Below are 23739 nucleotides of genomic sequence, written 5' to 3' on the forward strand. Positions count from 1 at the left end.
AATGGCTCATCTAAGCATTCATCTTGTTCGAGAGACACAACTATGTGACCCTTCCTATATGAGATGGATGTACCCCTTTGAGCGTTATATGAAGACATTAAAAGGGTATGTGAAGAACCGATCAAGACCAGGGGGTTGTATTATCGAGCGATATGTTGTTGAAGAAGCGCTTGATTTTTGTATCGGATATCTTACCGATGGTGACTTCATGGGCATTCTAAAGCCTCAATATGCAAAAAAAAAACATTTGGTGAAGGTATTATTGGGAATGAATTATTGACTATAACAATAACTGAATTGGAGCAAGCGCACTTATATATTTTACATAAGCCGGCGAGGTTGAGTCATATGTTGAAACACACAAGGAGATGCTAAGGAGGTGTTACCCAAGTAAGAATGAAAATTGGATTTCCAAAGAGCATAATCGGTGTTCCATAAAGTGGCTAAAAAATCACATTGATGAGGAGTTGAATATAAATGCACATTCGGTTTCCGAAAGATTGAAATGGTTAGCCAATGGTCCAAGCCTTCATGTCTTATCCTACATTGGTTACCTGATTAATGAGTTCACATTTTATACGAAAAACAAGATGATCAAAGTAAAATGCAAAATAGTGGTGTGACTCTTGTTGCTCGAACTTTACACATGTCAAGTGCAAAAGATAGAAACTCAATATATGCGAACATGTCATACTTTGGAGTGATTGAGCGCATATGAGAATTAGATTACACGATGTTTAGGATGTCGGTTTTTTATTGTATGTGGGTTGATACAACAATGGCTTCCGAGTTGATGACTTAGGGTTCATGCAAGTGGATCTTAATAGGCCAGGATATAAAGATGAGCCATTTATTCGCATCACAAGCTCAACAAGTATTCTATGTTAGTGATCCAATTGATATGAAATGATTCATTGTTCTTTTAACTAACAAAATAATCGTCTATAATATTGATGACCAAGAATATGAAGATATTGATGAAGATGATCATTTTTTGGGACATATCAGTTGCGTGAGAGCGGGCCAACTACGGATGATGATTTATATACAAGAGATGATCACGGTGAAGGGCTTTGGGTAAATCAATATGATCCTCCAGACAAGGATGACCCTAAAGCACAAAAACAATCAAAGAAAAATAAAAAATAGATGTAAGCAGTCTTTGTATAATTTTGATTGTTTGTAATTTGCATAATATTGTTTCTTTGTAATTTGTGTAATTTTTTATTAGTAATTATGTACTCTGTCAAAATATAATTGGCATGATATTCATTGTTTATATTTTGTATTGTATTGATGTTTAATAAAACAAACTTCTAGCTTGTATTAATGTGTTTGTGTTGTTCGGAATGTATAAATGTTTGTTTGTTGAGAATGTTTGTTCTGCTAATAAATGTATATGCATGTATTAATTTATATAAATCAACAACGAATTCAAGGGGAAGCCCTGGCATGCGCTGTAGTTAAAGGATAACTACAGCATCATTTTTATAGAAAACGGTGTGGTACATTATTAATACAATAGCACTATCAATGTGATGTGTTATTGTATTAAGGTGTTGTTTGAGAAAATTTATGAATAATACAACAGTGTTTTTCTGTTATTGTGCTGTTAAATATATGAACTTCAACAACGTAATAAAAAGCGCTGTTTATAAGACTTATAAAATGCGTTGTTTATATAAGACTATATGATAGCGCTTTGTGGATGAGACGCTGTTGTATTGATGCACTATATGGCAACGCTTTTTATGTGTTGCATTGTGGTATATAATCAATACAACAACGTTTATAAAATGTTGTTAATGATTACCATTTACTATTATGGTCAAACAGAAAGCGCATGAAAGCATTGTTATACATTTAAAATAAGCGTTTATACATTTAAAATAAGCGTTGTTGGACGGCAACAAAATGAATGAACACATATTATATAACTCCACATCATTTAGTTTATATGGTGAAAATGAGAAATTCAAACTACAAATTTTATTCATATCTAAACCATATTTACTATTTATTTCTACTAACATACTTTTATTACAACTTTGCTACATATGTAAATGTGAATGAAGTAATGTGTATTTAATTTTTTATATGAAATTGTGTTGACTTTATCTAGTTGATAGGAGAAAGAACAACACCAAAAATCAAGTGTTCATAAGCCTTCAGGTAGGTTTGAAACTAATCGTCTATGGTTCACAAGATGTGGTTATTCCTAATTACCAATGATAGGATTATGCCCAACAAAAAAATATCTCTTTATCATAAGATGCACTCCAACCTCCTAATTATATAAGTCACCCTTCTTCTCCATGAAAAAAAGGCCACTTAATGTATTAAATTTTGAATTAGTAGAGTTTAGGAAAAATAGACGCACACGACTTTATCACCACAAACAAATTTAAGAAAGAAAAATTCTTTAGAATAATCGTGGAATTTGTATTATATTTGTTTTGGACATGTCCTATATATTTTAGGATTCTTTTTAATACTTTATTTTTATTGAATTTCTAACAATGTATTAATATTTTATTTTAGGATATTTCTATTTTTGATAAAATCATTTCGTTAGGGAACTTTAATTTGCTTACCTACATAGTAGTTATGTGGTTTGCTCCTCTCCACATTTTTTTCTCAATATTTCTACTTCCAAAAGAAGCTTTTCCCTTATTTTCTTTACATAAAGTTGACAGATACCAACTCTATCTTTTTCAATATTAGACAAGAGTTGTCGAGGTTGGAGGATATAACCTAATAATCAATTCGTTCAGTAAAATAATATTAATCAATGATCAATTAGAGAATCTAACGACAATATACATAAGATAGTTCAAATTCAAATCACTTCAAAATGACTAATAAACCCCCTCATTAAAAAGAGGTAGCGTGCCCAAAAGGAAGATTTATATGTATTTATTATATTTTCACAATTCATTTGAATTATTTTTTGGAAAGTTAATAATAAATAAATATAATATAGTAATAGTATATAAAATTTATATTAGTTAGAGTGAACATTTTTTTTCTCAAACTCAAAAGTTGCCTATTTATTAATGCAGCTCATCAAAGTACCAAACCAAAGAAGGTTCAGGAATAACAATAAATTCAAGACATGATGTTTCCCCATAAAGAAAGTAGCTTGAAGTATAAATTCAGTTTTTTAGAAAATAAATTATGGTGCAATTTTAGTTTTTTTAGGCATCATAAAAATTATAATTAATATAGTATAAAAAAATTCTTACCATTATTTTCTATAGGTAAACATTTTATTTCTTCATTTCTTTTCTTAAAAGGAGAGGAAAGGCAATACTTCCAGAAATTTGGATCAAAAACTCATTTTATTTATTGCAATTTTATTAAGAGTAAATTACAATACCATTCCTTGAGTTTTAGTAAAATTACATAAACCAACTCTCTATTTTTTACACCTATAAAAACCCTCTAATTTTTATGCATACATTACACCAACTACCCTCTGTGAGAAATAAGTCTGATTTATTAAACAAAAAATGGTGATAAATGTAATTAAGTCAAATAAAATACAGTATATTATAGAAATAATTACAAATAGTATACGAGTTAATACATTTTCATTATCTTTTGTTCGTTACAATATAATATAAGATTGATTTAAACAATATATCCTCAGAATTATTGATGCAACTTGTAATGAAAATGTATTAACTCGTATACTGTTTAGATTTCTCTCCACTATATATCATATTTTGTTTAACTTAATTATATTTATCATCTTTTTTTGTTTAAAAATCACATTTATTTCTCATGTATGGTAATCAAGTAATGTATGTATAAAAATAAGGGGATTTATTGTAGGTGTAAAAAAGAGATGAATGGTTTATGTAATTTCATTAAAACTCAGAGGTACCAGTGTATTCAATCTTTTATTAACTAAATTGACATTTTGAAACTATTTTCTTACACTTATGTTATAACCATAACTAAGGGAGATTTCTCTATACAACTCTTTGCGAGTTCTGCAATATCTCAAACTGCAAATGAGGCTTCTATGCATTTATTAATATGAACCAGAAATTCAATAAAATAAAAATGAAAAATTCGAATTAAGATATAGTCCAATAGTCTATTATCAAAATTTATATACATTCGGTATATCATTTACTATTCATTTGCATTTTCTAAGAGTGAATAGTGATTAAACATGGTGGATGATAGATTATACAGTAACATTGTATAAAACTCATACATTGTCAATGCATATATTTTTTCTCATTAAAATAAGGCAAAAAAACAAAATGATAATATTGTTCATCGATACTTCATTTCCCATTCAACACTTCACATCCCAACCTTCATTGCCTTCATTTCACACACAAGAGCACCCCCACCACCATAAACATATTGTAAGAATGCAACTAAGAACATGTAATGATCCAATGAGAATTTTCTCCATTAATAGAGAGACAAGTGCATATTTCTTTCTTGTTTTTAATAATAAAGATATAATTTTATTGTAATCAAAAGTATAAATATATCATTAAAATTGTATTTTTTATTTTATTTTTTGAAACATTTACCTCTTCATTAATAGAGATGATTCTAACTCATAATGATAGGTGTGTACATGGTAGAACAAAGGAAGATAGGTTGGAGGATAGAAGCATAGTTGTGGAGGATGCTATCATGCTCGAACCATCCCAAGATTTGCTACTACAAACTTTTGAACAAAGTCTTTAATACTAAGATACTTTATACTTAAATATAAATAATAGTAAAGATGAAAAATATATAGCATATAGTTAAATTAATCATGTCAAATTATTGAGAAGTATATAGAACTAAAATGGAAGTATACTTTGATGTATTCATTAATAATATGGTGAATGAATTTTATACAATCACATCTTTCATTATATATCCACCAACTTCATGTCTTTTGTTCTTGTATGCAAATACATGTTCATAATAAAACATGTAGGTTCTTTGGCCTTCCAAGTCATTATGCATAATCTCCCTGACTTAAAATCTATCCTTTCTAATGATTGAATATTAGAGTAGAATATCCATTAATGAATTATTTGGTACATATTTCTAACCTCTTATTTATAAAAAGTGTGTATCATTTTCTGAAAGGTGATGCTATTTGATTTTCTTATTCTAAATTTGCTCATCATAAAATTGAAATAAGATTTTTTGTATATACACAATAATTTTCATGACAATTATATCTATAATCATATACATTACTTGAATTAGATCATTTTAATTTGGCTACTTAAAATAATGACTCTAAAAACATTTAAACATTACATGTGTGACCCAATTTTTTTACACTAAACGTCGTTTACTATAGATTATGTTTTACACTAAACGTCGTTTACTATAAAAACATTACTATAGTTTACACTAAACATTACATGTGAGATTATAATATGTTTATGTTTGGGTATCTTAACTGACTACTTAATTGCATTTTTTGAAAACATTTTTATATTAAAATAAAACAAAGAAATAAATAAAATATTTCATATCCAATTAAAACTAAAGTATAAAATAAATGATCATTTTAATTTTTTTTATTATTTAACTATTTCAACTAAATTTCCGTTAACTGCAAAATTTGTTTTACCAAATAACTTTAATTTAATAAGTTAAAGTCAATACAAACTTCTATTTACTTTCTCAGCTAGCTATCAGCTACAAGTTAGTTTTCTAAAACATAGTCATAAACACATTACTTTATCTAATGTTTAAGTATGAAGAGATTAGATGTATAAAAAAGTAGTTTTTTTGTACTGAGAGCTCCTACACACGTAATCTTTCTAAACATTAATATAACTCACAGTGAACATGTTTTTAAATTGTAATTGGGTCCAGCCTAAAACCATAGTTGTTACACATAAGCATTGGAATTTTGTTAAAATAATTTTTAAACCACTTCATGCATCACTTGACTTGATAATTACGATAAGATTTAAATTAGAATCATTAATAAAGAAATAAATATTTCAAAAAAAATAAAGGAAAATGCAATTTTGAATGATAAATTTATTTTTTTAATTATAATAAAATTACATTTTCACAATTAAAAACAAAATGAGAAATATGTACTTACATTTCCATTTTTTGATTGAGACAAGGAAGTATTACCCTTTTTACATTTTGCTTGCTAAGAGGCCAATTAGCACCATGTAATCTACTATTTATGATCTACTTGAGGAGTATCAACTCATTTTATTGTTTCCTTGTTGTGAATCCCACATTTGAATTATTGCTACATGTATAAAAGATATTGAACAAAATAACTATATCCTGACAATAAAAAACTACAAACATATATATATATATATATATATATATATTTATTGCCATATGATTAACACACTAACATTTGGAATGCATTGTAATTAACTTTGATATAATTATCTTACTCTCAGCAAGTTTGGGGCTTGGTTTCAGGGGTTCCCTACCTGAGTGGAACACTGTAGTATTTGAAGAGGGCTTTTAAATTTTTCAAAGGTTATTTTGTAGGGAATAGTGTAATTAAGCATTTCTCCATAAAACTATACATGGTCTATGTTCAAAGTTTAAGAAATATATTTGTCGATATATAAAAACAGAATAGTTAATTATTTAATCATGGGCGAGTAGTTTCGTAGTAGGAATAATCAAGTGAAGATTTTGAAGGGCAAACATTCATAGTAGGAACCACAAAAATGTGAGTTTTTATTCTTCATTTGTTGAGTTGAATCATTTCTTCATTTGCAATTACAAGAATGTTCAAGAACATTGAACAATGAATGATGGGAAAAGTCACGGAGAGACGGAATGACAGAATAAAAAGTTAGAGGGTTTTGGGTGAAATTTTGGAATATGTTCGTTCTTCATATATTTCACTGAAAAGTCACTCATAATCCATTATACAAAAGAATTCATCCAATTATCAAACTTTTAAATACCACGAATATTTAGTACCTTATAAAAAGTCTATGATTGAATACCACTAAATATGGAATCCATAAAAATCCGTGTAATCCTAAATAAATACCCCAATACTTTTATTTATATCATATAAAAGTCTTTCACTGAATGTCACACTATTTTTGTCATAGAAAAGTGCACAAAAATCCTATAAAATGTTAATCCAATACCTCTCAACTCTAATAATTTTACCTATTTTTTTAAGATAAAAGTTGGCTTTAGGTTTGTGACTAGTGGACACTTACTTAGTGCGTCTAATATCTCCTTGAAACTAAGGTTATTTCAATAGTTGATTATATATAAGAGATTGTAATTAATTATAATCTAAATATGTTTTTATTCGGGTATCTCTTCGGAAAATCAATCTTAAGATATTTTTGTCGTATTTTATAAAAAATATTACATGATAGATTATAAAAAAAATGAAATCATTTATTTATATTAATAATATAAGCACGAGTTTAGATAAAATGATTTTAAAATGGGCCTTGCTTTGCACGTAGAACGAATGTAGACCGCCAAATTCCGTGTCATATATAGAATTGTAGATGTGAGTAAGTCTACTTCAAATAGATTGATAACAAATTTGCTTTTAACATAAAATGAACAAATTCCACATTTGTCTAAAATTGGATTCATTATTTAACTTGATATATTTGATTAATGAATTAAACAAGTTAAACTTAATCTAAAATTGAGTTCATGAAATAAGTTGGACTTAAATACATTTTCATTCATTAGATTGATGAACTCTCAATTTTATTTATATATATATATAAAATATGAGAATAGTAAATCAGTGCTATAGAAATATTCATATATAATTAAGATTAAAAGTTAGTCAATAATCACATAATCAATTAAAAAAGTTATGTGCGCTTTATTTTAATATTGACAATACAAATAAGATTCGATAATACATATTAATTATTCTCATTAGGGGTGTAAGCAGTTCCGGTTTAAACTGCGAAACCATAGAACTGAACCGAACCAAATCGCAAAGTGTATTTCAGTTCGGTTATTTTTTTAAGGAATTATTTATGTTCAGTTTAGTTTAGGGTTTTAACTTAGGAACTGTTGAAACCGAACCGAACCGCATATTAAAGAAATATATATTATTGAATAATGTTTTATTGTTGCTAAATTCTTCAACCAATTTTATAGCTTAAATTATCAATTTTTGTATGAATCGTAGTAATATATATTACTAAATTGTATTATGGTAGTATTATACATTTTATTACTTACTAAATTTTTTCTTAGTGTCTTGGTGATTTGGAACATATATTCTAACTTTTGTGGTATTGAGTTTGAAACTAACACATACAATATATTGTTATACATGTATTGTTATATGTATTACTAATTATGATTTTTAATGTTATATATGTAGCTATTATATGTTTTACTAATTAAAGTATATGGTACTAACTGTGAATTATGTTGTTATATATGTTACTAATAGATATATATGTTACTAATTGTGCGGATTGTATTATTATATATGTGATAATTCAATTTTTTCTCTATAAAATATATAATTGTTATATATGTTACTAACAAACAATTATGAGTTTCAAGTTTTTTACCATTTATATATGACTCATACTTTTTTTTATAATAATAATAATAGTGTTTTTCCTTTTATGGACAAACATTATCTCTTGTAGTATATTTTGAACTTTCAGTTGATGCAAGACTTTTTATAAAAAAGATAATAGGAAAAAATGTGGAACCAAACCAAACCATTCAAGAGTAGTTCGGTTCCTATAGTTTAATTTGCGGTTAAATGAGCGGAACCAAACCATGTGTTTGTGTTTAATCCGGCCACTAAAATGCACCAAAACCAAAAACCGGACTGAACCAAATTTTTACACCCCTAATTCTCATTTATATTCATAAACATAGTTAGTAATAATTAAATAATATTTACTACTAACTATGTTTATCATTTATATTCATAAATTTTCTCTACATATATATTAATAATCACCCGACCCTAGGGTGAGCATTACACGGGTTGGGACGAATGCGACTTGTCCCTTACCCACTCCTAAATATTGATTGAATCATTTTTTGAACTCGAACTCAGCCTTAGACTCAAAGTTAATTCGACCCTAAATATTGATTAGGTAAGCTTATGAACCGGAACATGATCATAGACCCAATTAAATATAATACATACATCTTTTAGATAAAGTCTTTATGAATATGTAATTTGACATATGAAATGATATGTGTATATGATGAAAAATTAAAGAATTAATGATATTTTCGATCAAAAAGATGTCATTACTCTATACATAATTGAATAGAGACATATACGAACATGATGATTGAGTAAATAAGTATGTGACAGGTTCGGATTGAGTCATGTTTGTCCCCTACCTGATCCTAAATATTGCCTGGGTCTAAATTTTAAACTCGAACCCAACCCTAGATCCAATGAAACTGAACCATATTTGGACCTGATCATGATTGGGCCAAGCTGAGTGAGCATGTAGGACCTGATCCTGCTCACCCTTAACCAATGCCTTGTGAACTTTTAACTTGCTCGAAAGTTTATGAATTTTAATTGAGTCAAACTTGAATTGAAAAAAATAGTTCAACATTGAATTTGACTCGAAACTCGACTGAGTCATTCCTTAACAAATTAAGTTGTGCTGAGTGAAATTCGACTTGACTTGTTTTAACCCCAAGTTGTATTTATATGTTTAAATAGATATAATAATAAACTAAGAAACTTAATATTGAAAACTTTAAGTTTAGTATTTTTTTTATATAGATTTTTGTATCCTTCCCACTTTTCTATATAGATTTTTGCAATACAACTTGAAGCTATTTGAATTTTTTTAGCAAAAGTTCGACGATTAGGGATCAATGTCACATCCCCACTATGTTTAGAAAGGAGTTTTGCAATCATATTATGTTTAGAAGGGACTAAAATAACAACAAATGACTTAATTTACTAGAAAAGTTTGTATAGAAACATCTGGAACACATCTTATTTAAAAAAAAAACACATAATATTTTTTGATGTTTTATTTAGGAATAAATTTGAGTTATAATTAATTTTTTAATATACTATTAAAATTTTATTAGTTATCTCTGCTTATATACTTATTTAAAGTTTTGGGGTGTGATTTACTTCTCTTTTAATACTCCGTTAATTTATTTTTTATAGTTAAGACTCTGACCACTCAGATCCATAAACGACGAATGTTATTGTTCATTGAAAGGCCGAATACAAAGGACCAATACACATGCGGGATAAGTGTGTCTCTTGTCCAATACTCATACAGCGCACGTTAGCACCAACCCCTTTTTCCTTGCTGTTTTCGTGGCCGATTTAAACAACACAAGTCCCTCGCCTTATCCTGCGCTATATAAATGCGCATTTTCATCCGCTAACTGAAACGGTTCACAATTTACTTGCCAGCGAGGCAGAGAGAAAAAGGGCGACTGCCTCCGCCACTTCATCCGTCGTCATCGCCGCCGTTCGCCGCGTATTTTCTCCGGCGAGGTTTCTCCGAAATGGTGGATCCGTATGCTATCGGTTGGGTTCTATGTTCCGTGTTGAGTCTCTTTGCGCTCTATAGTTTGGTTTTCGCAGGGAATAACCGTCCGAAGGAGGAGGAGGCTCAGTGCTCGGAGAATGTGACAACTACAGCCGGAGAACGCGGATCCGTGAATCGTAACGGCGACGCTGACGTCATCATTGTTGGAGCTGGTGTTGCTGGCGCTGCTTTGGCTCATACTCTCGGCAAGGTATTTCAATTTCATCATAGTTTTTCTTTATTTGATGATGCATGTCTAATGAGATAACCGTTCGTGATGAAATTTCGGGAATTTGAATTTGAGATAAAACATGATAACGATGAGAGTTTTTTTCACGAACGGGAAAATAAAAGAGATTTTCGGTATTCTCTTAATTTATTGTCGATTATGTGTGTTGAAGAAAAATGATTGAAATTACAATTCTGTGGGCGGTTTTGAAGAATATCCGAATAATACGTGCGTGGTTATGTAATTGAACACTTGGAAGACTGGATTTTGAATTTTTGTAAAGTTGTGATGTGTCTTGGTTATGATATTCGACCACCTTTGTTGCTAAAACAGACCGTAATTGTGATCACATCGGCAAACGCAACATAATTGTAGCCGTAATTTAAAACACTGGTTTACATGTTTCTAGGATTCAAAATCTCAGGGGATTGTGGTTTTTCACTTTTACTTTGTAATTGGTGTTGAATTCAAAAGCCAGGCCAATAAATCTCGGATTCAGGAAGTTTGCTAAATGCGCTGATGGTTATGTTAACATTCTTAACCGCTGGCTTCATTGTTATTGCCATACCCTTCAGTTATACTGACTTATATAAGAAAATAGAACTTCACTCAGGCTTATCCCGCTTGGGGGGTCTGTTTTGTCTTGTCAAAGTCGAGGAGAGAGAAATACCACAAGATTTTCTTAGTGAGTCTAATCAAAATTTGTGAAATTTCATCTAACTTTGGTGTTTATCTCTCTCATGGGCTTGATTACTTGAGAGGATCCATTCCCATGTGGCCCTCGTCTTTCTCAGGTTGATAATCTATATTCCTATTAACATGTCTTGTTCGTGTTGTATTAAGCAGTGATACAATACATATTTTTACTTCATTTTTTTGGTAGAGGGATGTTTAACTCTTACATATTGTGTTACTTATTAGGATTGAGTACTTTTTTCCCAATACAGTGATACCTAGAGCATTGTATTGAGTCAACTTGACTATATAGATAATTTTTATTGTAGGATGGGCGACGTGTACATGTCATCGAAAGAGATCTGACTGAGCCTGACCGAATTGTTGGAGAGTTGCTACAACCTGGTGGCTATCTCAAATTAGTTGAGCTGGGACTTGAAGGTAGTGTAGATAACCATCTGCATATCATTTATTATTTCTTATACTTCTAGACCGTGTCTGGTCATTAACTCTGAAAGCACATGAGAAATCTAGTCTATTTAATTATGGTTAAAGCGTGACATCCGTACCAAATGATCTGTCTTGTCATCTTGTGTATAACTGCAGATTGTGTGGAGCAAATTGATGCTCAGCAAGTGTTTGGTTATGCTCTTTTCAAGGATGGGAAACATACACGCCTCTCGTATCCCTTGGAGAAGTTTCATGCAGATGTCTCCGGCAGAAGCTTTCACAATGGACGTTTTATTCAGAGGATGCGTGAGAAAGCTGCCACCCTTCCCAAGTATTGGTTTCTTCCTTTGTGGATGTGTAATATGTACTTTTGTAATGTGTATCTATTCCTTTACTAGTACTTGTTTGTCATATAAATTGACTTGCTACTGTATTGCAACTGCCTATTATTCTACATATAGGATTTATTTTTTTAGAAACCGTTAAATTCGACCTCAGTTTTTATGTTTTGCATAGATGCATTCGAGTAGATATTTTAATACACCAATTCTATTTTGGTTGAAAGTTACTATGTTATTGTCTATATCCTAGTATTTGATCATAACAAATTAAAAAATGATGTATGAGAATCTTAATTGTAATTTCCGTTCTTCTGTTCAGCTTAAGGTATCAACTTGTTAACTCATATTTACATGAGCTTTTTTTCTTTTTAAATATTATTCAGTGTAAAGTTGGAGCAAGGGACTGTCACTTCCCTACTTGAAGATAAGGGAATAATTAAAGGTGTGCAGTACAAGAACAAAGATGGTCAACATTTGACAGCATATGCTCCTCTTACCATTGTTTGTGATGGCTGTTTCTCAAACTTGCGTCGTTCTCTATGTAATCCTAAGGTGACAATTTCTGTTAGCTTAATTCTGCAAAGGCTTTTCATGGCCTAATCAGTTAACTTCTCTCAGTGAAATAACCAAAATTCATACATTTATTAAACAGTTTCCATTAATTCATTTAGTTTTTTTACAATTAAAAAGGTTCTTGTTTGTCATGCTTGTTAGGAGCCATCTGTTGAATTCTCGATCAATAATATTTTCATAATGCTTCATTTGCAGGTAGATGTTCCCTCTTGTTTTGTTGGCTTAATTTTAGAGAATTGTGAACTTCCATGTGCAAATCATGGCCATGTCATTCTGGGAGATCCTTCGCCAGTTCTGTTCTATCGTATAAGTAGTACAGAGATTCGCTGTCTGGTCGATGTACCTGGTCAGAAAGTTCCCTCTATTTCGAATGGTGACATGGCGAAGTATTTGAAGACAGTGGTTGCTCCACAGGTACTGATTTATGCTCTAAGTGCTATAAATTAAAATTTAACGTTGGCACTCAATCACCTTGCTTTCATTGGGTAAAATTTTGTTCACTATTCACTGCTATTGGGCTGTTTATGAAGTTGCTGATCAAGTGGCAAAGTATTTTCAGATTCCCCCTGAGCTTCGTGATGCCTTCATAGCTGCAGCGGAAAAAGGCAACATAAGGACAATGCCGAACAGAAGCATGCCAGCAGATCCTCTCCCTACTCCTGGAGCTCTTCTGATGGGAGATGCATTCAACATGAGGCACCCTCTAACAGGGGGAGGAATGACCGTGGCATTGTCTGATATTGTGGTGCTAAAAAATCTTCTCAAGCCTTTGCGTGACTTGAATGATGCAGCCACACTTTGCAAATACCTTGAATCCTTTTATACCTTGCGTAAGGTAATGTCGTCTTCTTCTTTGTTTCCCTTGGATTGATAATGCAACAAAATAAGCATTCACAAAAAAATAAGCACTCACAAAGTATGTAGTTCTGTTTATTATCTAACTTTTAATTTAAGATGGATTAGAATCCCTTAGATGCAAAAATCCTTTTCTCACTCAACACTGTACTCGGTAAGCTAATGTTAGCCTTTGAATTTGTAGCCGGTGGCATCCACCATAAATACATTGGCAGGAGCACTTTACAAGGTTTTCTGTGCATCCCCTGATGAGGCAAGAAATGAAATGCGCCAAGCTTGCTTTGATTATCTGAGCCTTGGAGGCCTATTCTCGCAAGGACCAGTCTCATTACTTTCGGGATTAAACCCTCGTCCCTTGAGCTTGGTTCTCCATTTCTTTGCTGTTGCAATATATGGCGTTGGCCGTTTACTATTACCATTTCCCTCACCGAAAAGAATATGGATTGGAGCTCGACTACTCTCTGTAAGTAACTTTCCTCTTTAAAATCACTTTCTTGCTTTGGAGTAAATGGTGTAGAAACTAACTTCTAAAACTGAATTTATTCTTTGTTAGAGTGCATCCGGAATCATCTTTCCAATTATTAAGGCCGAAGGAGTTCGTCAGATGTTTTTCCCTGCAACTGTTCCTGCTTATTACAGAACTCCCCCACCTTCACAGTAGTGAATACAAAAAATTGGGGCTCTGAAAATGAGCTTGTTTATCCCATAAAAGGTTTCATTATTAGGAATTTGAGCAGGCTCCGATGATGTGAACATTTTGGTTTCTTTAGTGTGCATTCTTGTAGTATGTAACTCATAATCTCAAGTGCATGTATAATTTCTTTTTCACCTTGTGAATACTCAAAATCCCTAACAAATTGGAGACCTTTAAACATGCCAAAACCTACCTTCCAAGACCCTGAATAATCTCTAATTAAATCACCATACCAAACTTCTCCTAGATTATCTTTTGAAGCACCATCAAGTTTGAACTACTAAAATGGAGGAAATTTCCAACAAATACACCTAGTAATGTTATGAGGTACAGTGGAACACCATTGATAGCATGCATTTTAATTGGAAGAAATAGTAAAAGCATATTCGAATCGAAAATAACCTTGTCTTGATGGGAGATCAATTATAAACTCCTTTTTTTAAAATATGAAACCCCTGTCAATTTTCAAAAATGCCCTTGCCACTTTTCCATTCCCACCATATATTCATTCTCCCCCATATACTTCTTGTTCACTATCACCAAAATATATTCACTCTTCAAATCAACACTCACCATATGCTCACCTTCATTTAACCTCTTTGCCATGAATAAGTTACTTAAGACCCAAGGTACATTAAATTAATCTATTTCATTCCAACAATTCAAGTTAACCTTCATATTCCACATTTGCAAGCACTCCATTGAAAAGATACGAAGATAACTAATGTTTGTCTAAATTCACTTCACTAATGCCCTTGCAAAACACGCCTATATTGTCGACCTTGAGTAATAATTTGATCAATCTTTAACGTGGAATCTACAAACTCATCAATGCCTTTCAACATCCAATAATCAAAACACACCAAAGCTAAATGCCAAAATCGAACCCAAACCACAATTTTATTAACCTGAACTTCGAATGGTTTAAAACTTGGTTCCCACATGCTTCGGCTTTAGCTTTAGCTTTAGCTTTCTTAGGTCAAATTACTGGTATTGTTATACACTATTGGCATCACCCAACCATTTCCGTTGCCTCAGCTCTGAAGTATGTTTCGCCCCGCATCATACACAAAAAATGTCTCAATCATATGGCAACTTCATTATTTTATCATTTTCATATCATGATTACCAAATACCAATAGTTCTTCATAATAATACCTTTGATATTATAAAATATACTACCAATAATATTATCACAGTTCACATAATTTATCATAGAACACATTATATGTGAGAGGTATTACTCATGAACTGGGTTCAGAAAAGGACACTTGTATCTACGTGACGACAAAGGGATCCGAGAAGAGGGGTTTTTTACTCCTAAAAACAACAATGTGCAGTTTATGTCATTTAAAAAAGCGCGCATTATTTACTCAAGCTGTGTAGAATAAGTCTATAGAAGAATTTGTTGGAAAAGGGTCTAGAGTTTGTCGATAAAATTAACTATTATAATAGTGTAAAAAGAAGTAACCCTAGAATACCTTGGAAGTTTTGTTGGAAAGCTATTATTAATTAAAGAGAAGACAAATATATGCACGGAGAATTATGAGTTTTATATATTGTTACTGTATTATCTACAATTCATATTTAATTATTATTGATTCTTCAAAAAAGTAATCCAAATAAATGTTAGATAATGTAATGACCATATAAATCTTTATACTAATAGCATATATTCATTAGACTCTTAATTAAATACATAAATGTCTCTTGGATTTCCAACCAAGAAAGGAATTCCACTGTAATTCTGAGCAAGTTTATAATACATCATTATCTGAATGAGTAATGTAACAATTTCCCAAGATTTACTTGACAGAATCATATTTTTGCTGGGTGATAATTCTATTATTTTGAATAGCACACATCCTTCAAGGTTCCAGGATTGTCTGGAAGAGTTTGTTAATTACAGATTATGGTTCTTTCTTTCTTGTTGTATGGCCTCATATGAACACATTACCTCTTTGAACTTAGTCTCAGCAGCCTCTGTCACATTTTCACAAACTACTGTTATTAATAATGCCAAGGTTTGAGATTCCAAGACCTTAACCATAATGATAATTAGTCAAGACCAACCTTTATTATCCTGGTTCTGGTCAGGGTGATGCTGCTTTGCCTTATTCCTGAATGCTATCTGCAAAATAGATAAGAAAATATGCAGAAAAATGAAATTAAGAACAAACAAAATACTTCAGATAAGAGAGTGGGCAATAATGTACACATGTCACATAGTAAGTACATCTGAAATCAAAGGCAAAAAAGTATAAACTCAAATTAGATCGTTGCTGCTAATCAATTGAAAAATCTTCTAACACCTTTATGAGTTTATACAGTAGTTGTTGCCCCATCACATATCATTTATAGCTTGAATATGTACATAGAAACTCCTTTATACGCTAGAACTTTCCACCGGACTTCCGGAAACTATCATAGGCTTTTCTAGATCAATCACGTGAATAAAAGAAAAAAGAACACACTCTCTCAAGGTAGGCCAATCACAATAGGAGGTGAAATGTAAACACAGAATATGGCAGGCTTGTCATTTTCCTTGAGCAGAAATCATAGTGAAATTAATTTCCATGTGATTTCGCTAATCAAAACACTATGATTATGAAACTAGTTGTTGAAGAAATGAGAATGATGGCTGATGCTAAACCTACCATCTATTAAATAGTATTGAACAAAACGGCAATGGTACACTTGCAGGTCTTAGCCATGTGTTACATATCACAGAGGCAGAAAGGAAAATTAGATGAAAGACTATCATCATAAACCACTCAAGTAATCAAGACAAATGTGATGCATATAGTTAGTAAAATATTACGTAATATGCAAAGAGATTATGATAAAAAGAGAAATTACCTTAATCTCAGCATCTGTATAAGGTGCTGTTCTAGACCTGAGGTTCAAAGAAAGATGGTTAATCATGAATGCAAAACAAGCACACTAACTTCTTATGTAGATGGTGCATGATTCATGCATGATTTTCCATTCACAAATATTGGTCTTTCAACAATCGACAGAAATTAGTCAGAAATTAATCATGCATGATTTTCACTAATTTCGCCTACTTGTTTATTTGGTCATAATCACATACTGCTCCAAATGAGACATGAAATGATTACAGTAGCCCTTCAGATGTGTCATATAATATCTTCACTTAAATTCTTGTTGTCGACATTTTCTTCCTCTCAACACGATTCTATTTTTTTAATAATCTGAATTGTGCTATCTTGTGCAGTTGCAGGCTATTTATTTAAGTAAACACAGTATTTTCTATCAAACCACACCTAGACAAGCCTGTATCTGATATTAGTCAGGTCAGGTTTCAACTTTTGTCACTAGATACTAATTACTAAATGTGATTTTAATAGAAAAACATGAAGAAAAAATTTACATTAAAAATTATACCATTACGAATATAGCGTTTAAAGAGTTCAATTTCAGTAAGCTAGCAGCAAAAATAGTGTGATTAGAAACTAAGATTTTTCATGTGTATAGAAGCTCTTAACAAAGTCTCCAACTAGTGCAATGATACAGTTTGTTGATCACGAAAAATTCTTGAAGGATCAAAATGAATTCGTTTTTATTAAGATAAATAGTGAAAATGTTGAATACATTCTAGGGTATTAATGGCTGCTGAGATAAGTAATGCAAAACATTGAAGATTTTTGTGAGTACCTATCAAGACCCAAAACTGAGTAGTGATGTGACAATGAATAGTTTCCATTCTCTCTTGGAGTGTTTCGATAATTGGACCACTGGTCTCTGAAGGTTTCTTCGGCCTTCCAATACCAATCATCCCTCTGGGAATGCTGATGATATGTACCAGTACCATTTTCCGTCCAGCTTTCGTAGCTTCTTTTTTGCTTGTTCCTTTCTCTGTTAAATACATTTTGCATACGCCTTATTCGTTCCTACAGGATCATACAAGAAAAACACCTAGGCTCAAGCTAAAGTTCGTGTATTAACCATCTAAGCAGTCGTGAAGCACGAAACAAAAATTGGAGGACCCAAAATAAAGTGTCCATGACATAAATTAAACACATAAAACTGTATAAGTGGGAGATGAGCTTATATATGTTTGTAAAAGAAACTTTAACAGTTTTCGGAAGCCATGGCTCACATCTAATATACAAGCTATGCCACTGCATCAGCGTAAGCTAAAAGTTATGTTTCTTTGTGGCTTACTATGATTAACTAAAAAGGATTGCAGTAAAATTCATTTTTCTTCACAATTTTCTGAAAGGTTTATGGCACATGTTCCAGTCTCAAATTTTAAGAACGAATGTGTAATTTTCATAAAAATAACAATGAATAAGAATAGAGGTAATATACAAAACTAGTACACCAAAAAACTCACCACTCTCTCCATCTCCTCCTCGTATTCCTCTTGCAATCGTTTATTGTACCTTTTCCATGCTTCTTCCTGAAAAGCTGATCGGAAGGAACTGCCGCGCGACCTGGACAGCTACAAAAGAGTTCAATAATACCATGCATAATCAGTTTCGCTGTGATTGGTGAGGATCAACTGCTTCTAGTTCAAAGATAAGATGATTGAAAAACAAAAGCATTTGAATTTCCACCCAAAACAAAACATCAGGAAAAATAAAAAAAAACACATACATAAAATATGTTTCTTCTATAGAAAATAAAAGTGGTTTTCGAAAACCACTCATCTAAACACTGCATCAAGCCATCAATTCATCACAAAAAACAACCAATACAGTAACCTGTCCATTTGTTTCTGTGAGAACAAGGTAGCCTCTGCAAATTTTGTCAGAACAACACTGAACAAACAAAACAAAACCGATGGATTTGGTATCCTTTGGTGCACTTCATAAACAGCCTATAAATCCTCCTACCCACAGAGTATCAAGTGACACATGTCAACTTTGTGTCAAATTGTTAGGAGGATCTTTATGCTGATTTATTATGAGGATATAACATATTTCATTAAGAATATAACATTATGTTATACCATTCTCATTTTCTGTATATAAACCCAACTCTGTCTAAAAATTACTGAATTGGTGCCAGTGGAACAAAATTGAAAAATTGCAAAAAATGATTAATTTGTTCTCATATTGATACCCTATGTCAATCCCTCATATTAATAACATCAACTTGGACTCTAACTTCGCATACTAATAATCAATTTGTTCAAATAAATGTTTTTTGTAATTTCATGCACCAATTTGACAATAGTGACAATCTGAATAACCTAATTAACATTTTAATCAATAAAATTGGACACAATAGCATAAGAATTGAAGAAAATATTGAGATGAAAATGAAGAAAAAGGGAATCCTAGAACTCACAGCGAACCTAGAAGCTGTGGCACCAATTAAACCGAATAAGAAAATTGCCCAAAGTTTGATATCTTGAGGTTTATCATCTTTCTTTGTATCATTTGTTTCGTTCTTCATTTTTCAGCTCATGCTCTCTTTTTTTACTTATATTGAATCTCAATAAGAAATTCTAACAACTCTCTCTTTCTTTCTGCAATTGATTTCTATGTTTGCTGTTCTTCCCAGCTGAACACCCCAACCGGTTGATCGAATTTGGCACAAAAAACTAACCCAGAAGTTTCGGTATGTTCAGTTTTCAAGATAAATTACCATTGTTTTTGCTTTGTGACAATAGAATAATATAAAGGAAAATTACTCGTTCTCTTACTAAATCTTTTTACAAATTATTCATGTCATATCAAAAATGACATATGTCATAAACTAATATTTTATATGTTATGACATACTTTATAGTAGAATATAGTATTACTATGATAGAAATATCATGTTGTACTAATGATATCTTTCATCATGAGGTCAAAGAACTAATCTATATTGGTGTATGATTGTTTTTTCAACAAGTGCCATTTCCAAGAACTAAAGTCTTTACTTTTTAATGTTTATGATATTTAGCATAGTTTTTCACTACTAGATTAACATCTTATTAGTTGATTAAACACACATATATGTAAGTTTTTTATAAATTAAATTTATTGCACGATAATGACACGAGTCATGTTGTTTGACACGAGCATTGTTACTTTTTTAATTGAATAAAAATTAAATAAATAATAAGTTACTGGTGCATATATATATATATATATATAAGACAATATTTTTTATGCATGATTAAGAACATATATTATATGTATATTAGTATGTTAAGAACACACATATTACATCGTGCATTCACAAATATATATGTTACTTGTACATTTATATAATTCAAACATGTTCAAATACATTAGGAAAATAAATGACAATGATATTATGAAACTTCCTATTGAATAAAAATCATGTAATAGTAGCACAATAAACATAGATGATACAAAATATTTAGTAAAAGATAATTTTAAGGGAATAAAAATAAATAATTGGAGTGAAAAATAATACATTTGATGTTGAGAAAATAATCTAATAAATGAATGATTTCATTCAGAAATAAATACATCTTATACTAATAATAAATTTATTGAAAAATAAACTAATAAATACGATTTTACTATTAAAAAACTAATAAATATGTATTACAAATAATTTGCATTAATTTCTTATATATGTAGGTAATAGATAGAATAAAAAAATAGTAATAATAAATAGATTTTGATTAAAAAATGTTTGATTCAAGTTTTTTTATAAAATAAAATGCGAAAGAAAACTCTTTTGGTTGTTGTATGAGTTGAAAAATTACAAAGATTTTTCAATAACATTTTTTAAAATGAGAAATTCTAGAAAATGAAATGTTTAATATGTTTGAGTTGGAAAAGTGACTTAAAGTCAATGTCAGGTGTATTAGGAAGATATTAATGGGGTCATGACACATGAGAGATGAAGTGCATTACACATGATAGATGTTTTTGGGTGGGACCCCCATGGGTTGACAAGTGGCGAATAACAAAGGTTAAAGTGTGGTGAATGCATTGGAAAAGAAGATTCACATGAATTAAAACAATGGGTCATACTTTTTAATGTGAGAGTTTATGATAAAAATATGGACTTGTTTTGGATGGAAAAAAGTGAAGGAGAATTATAGTGTACTAGTGTTGGAAATGAGCCGAACCGAGTCGAATAAGAATTCAGTTTAATAAGGATTGGTTCAGCTCAAAACTCGATTCGAGTTCGATACCATTTATTTTTTTAGCTCGAGTTCGGCTCCGTTAAAGTTCGTCAACTGTTCGGCTCCGTTAAAGTTCGCCAACTGTTCGGCTCAGTTGAATTGATTCATTAACTGATATAATTAATTTATTTTAACGGAATATTGTTTATATATAATAACAGTAAATATAAAAATAATGCATGTATCATCATAAACATGAAAATTAGTTTATATATATCGAGTCAGCTCATAAACCTAACGAGTCGAATCCTATTCAACTCAAGTTCGACTCGTTTATTTAACGAGCTCAATTTCCAGCTCAAATTCAACTCATTTGGCTCATGAACCAAGTTTATCAAGCTAAACAACAAATCGAGTTTCGAACGAATACCGAGTTGGTTTAGTTCATTACTAACCTTAGAGTGTACAATAGCATTTAAGCCTTTAAAAAAATAATCGCATACATCTTAAAAGTATTAAAAATTGTATGCATCATAATAATAAGCACAAAAAAATAAATATTATTTTTATTTTTCTTCAAATGTCAAACTTTTAATTTTTAGCAAACAAGTTCACAATGATTCACGGAAGAGTTTTGCAGGTTGAAACTTGATCCAATATTTTAGTTACGTCTCATAAAAATATTTGATTAAGTCATTTGCTTTAATTGGAATTTAATATAGTCATGACAAAATTATTATTTAACTAATGTGAAATTAAGTAAATAGAACATATATTATATAATACTAATGTATTAGTTGGCACTCTTGTACCTGTCAACTTGATTTTATCGAGTGTATAGTTTTTAATATAATAAATATCTAATATAATGTTTTATTTCCGATAGTCATATTGATCCACATTTTTAAGTTTAGAGACCTATTGTTAAATTATTATAGAACTCAATCATGATAATCACCTTATGCCTAATTTTATAAATGAAAAGAAGTATTTTCATGTCTAGATGGACTTAATTGAATTTAGGCTAATGAAGATTAAGATGTAATTAATTGGGGGTTTCACAACTCAAACTATATGTGGGAGAAAAAGTTATAACATGAAGAGAATGATGTTCAAGTAACTCAACATAAAAAATAAAATAAAAGACTTAGAACTAAACTAATAACATATTTTAATAACTGCAACTTGGCTGAGATAGGAAATTGTTTACAAATTACCATTAAAGTCATTTTCAGCAGTATGATTGGTAGAAAACATTATATTATCCAATACATGTTAATAAGTAATACATAAATAAAAATGAATTATAAAAAATCATTAAAGGTATATGAAATTACATAATATGAATGATATGGAAGTAAATTTGGATTTTTAGTGAAAAAATTAATTATAAAAAAATCATTAATTGTAATAGCTAAATTAAAGGTTATGAGACTATGTTAAAACATTTATGCTTTTAGTGAAGGCAAGATTTTCAAGATTATGCATGTAAGACTAAGATGACAACTAAGATGTGAGTGAATTAGTTGTTTAAAAACTATGACAGATTTTTCTGCAAAATTCAAGAGTTAATAGCAGCGGAAAAGTTATGCAGAAAATGTCAAGTAAATTTAAGGAGTTAAAGAAGAAGAGAGTACTCATAGATTTTATATTGGTTCACATTCTTGTCCACTAAAGGTACGTCTAGTACTCTTGCAACACAAGAGATTTTTTTACTAGATATTAAGAGTAACAATTATAAATTCTCACCCCAAGATTTCCTTGTAACTTACTCACTCTCTTATACCTATATCACTCTTTGGAAAATTACCTTTCCAAGTGACTCTATCCCTTTTCTTATCACACCTTTGCGTCAAAAAGTAATTCAACAATTTGAAGAAAACTTTAACTATGACAAGGATTGCCTTTATAAGATTTGAAACTATGAACTCTTGCAATCCAATAACTCTTTATACACTTTAGTACTAATGCTCAGAAGTTTTGAATGACTTTGAAAAACCACAATTAAGGCAACTTCAAAAAATATATTCCGAAAGTTTACAACAAGTTGCAAGAAGTGCAGAGCAAATATTTTAGAAAAATTTAGATTGTGCATATGAGTTGTGTGTTGTGAATTATGAGTTTCAATGCCTTTAAATAGGTTTTCCAATCAGCAATAACACCTCTATGAAAAGGTAGAATTCGATTAGAATGAAACCATTTCGTTTGGGGTGAAAGCTGTATAGTTTGAATATGAAAACTGATGTAACAACTCTTAGTAATTGATTACCTAATTGATGTAATCGATTACCCAAACAGTCTGTCCAACTGAGTAATTGATTTTCGCAGGCTGTAAT

At 30.7% G+C, this 23739-nt stretch overlaps 2 protein-coding genes across 2 annotated transcripts; one reads left to right on the plus strand and one right to left on the minus strand.

The window, feature by feature from the left end:
- Positions 1 to 10331: 10331 nt before the first annotated feature.
- Positions 10332 to 14512, plus strand: LOC109337353 (squalene monooxygenase-like). The gene is made up of 8 exons (XM_019574317.1): positions 10332 to 10731; positions 11754 to 11865; positions 12031 to 12205; positions 12599 to 12767; positions 12984 to 13202; positions 13348 to 13623; positions 13828 to 14106; positions 14197 to 14512. Exons 1-8 carry the CDS (start codon positions 10498 to 10500, stop codon positions 14302 to 14304), a joined length of 1572 nt encoding a protein of 523 aa, XP_019429862.1. The 5' UTR covers positions 10332 to 10497; the 3' UTR covers positions 14305 to 14512.
- Positions 14513 to 16238: 1726 nt separating this feature from the next.
- On the minus strand, positions 16239 to 19948 carry LOC109337354. Its single transcript, XM_019574318.1, has 6 exons — positions 19657 to 19948; positions 18698 to 18805; positions 18016 to 18251; positions 17197 to 17233; positions 16411 to 16468; positions 16239 to 16320 (listed from the first exon to the last, which is right to left on the minus strand). The coding sequence occupies exons 1-6, from the start codon at positions 19762 to 19764 to the stop codon at positions 16241 to 16243; spliced, it is 627 nt and encodes a 208-aa protein (XP_019429863.1). The 5' UTR covers positions 19765 to 19948; the 3' UTR covers positions 16239 to 16240.
- Positions 19949 to 23739: the final 3791 nt, after the last annotated feature.

This window comes from Lupinus angustifolius, unplaced genomic scaffold (assembly GCF_001865875.1).
Source record: "Lupinus angustifolius cultivar Tanjil unplaced genomic scaffold, LupAngTanjil_v1.0 Scaffold_5_142, whole genome shotgun sequence".
Classification (NCBI taxonomy): domain Eukaryota; kingdom Viridiplantae; phylum Streptophyta; class Magnoliopsida; order Fabales; family Fabaceae; genus Lupinus; species Lupinus angustifolius.

Bases quoted from the DNA above. Each gene is read 5' to 3' on its own strand.
- LOC109337353 (XM_019574317.1), top strand. From the start codon at position 10,498: ATGGTGGATCCGTATGCTATCGGTTGGGTTCTATGTTCCGTGTTGAGT. The intron at 11,866-12,030 runs GTAGTGTAGATA...GTATAACTGCAG, and splicing joins AGTTGAGCTGGGACTTGAAG to ATTGTGTGGAGCAAATTGAT. The intron at 12,206-12,598 runs GTATTGGTTTCT...AATATTATTCAG, and splicing joins AAAGCTGCCACCCTTCCCAA to TGTAAAGTTGGAGCAAGGGA.
- LOC109337354 (XM_019574318.1), bottom strand. From the start codon at position 19,764: ATGAAGAACGAAACAAATGATACAAAGAAAGATGATAAACCTCAAGAT. The intron at 18,252-18,697 runs GTGAGTTTTTTG...ATGATCCTGTAG, and splicing joins AGGAGGAGATGGAGAGAGTG to GAACGAATAAGGCGTATGCA. The intron at 17,234-18,015 runs GTACTCACAAAA...TTTGAACCTCAG, and splicing joins TCAGTTTTGGGTCTTGATAG to GTCTAGAACAGCACCTTATA.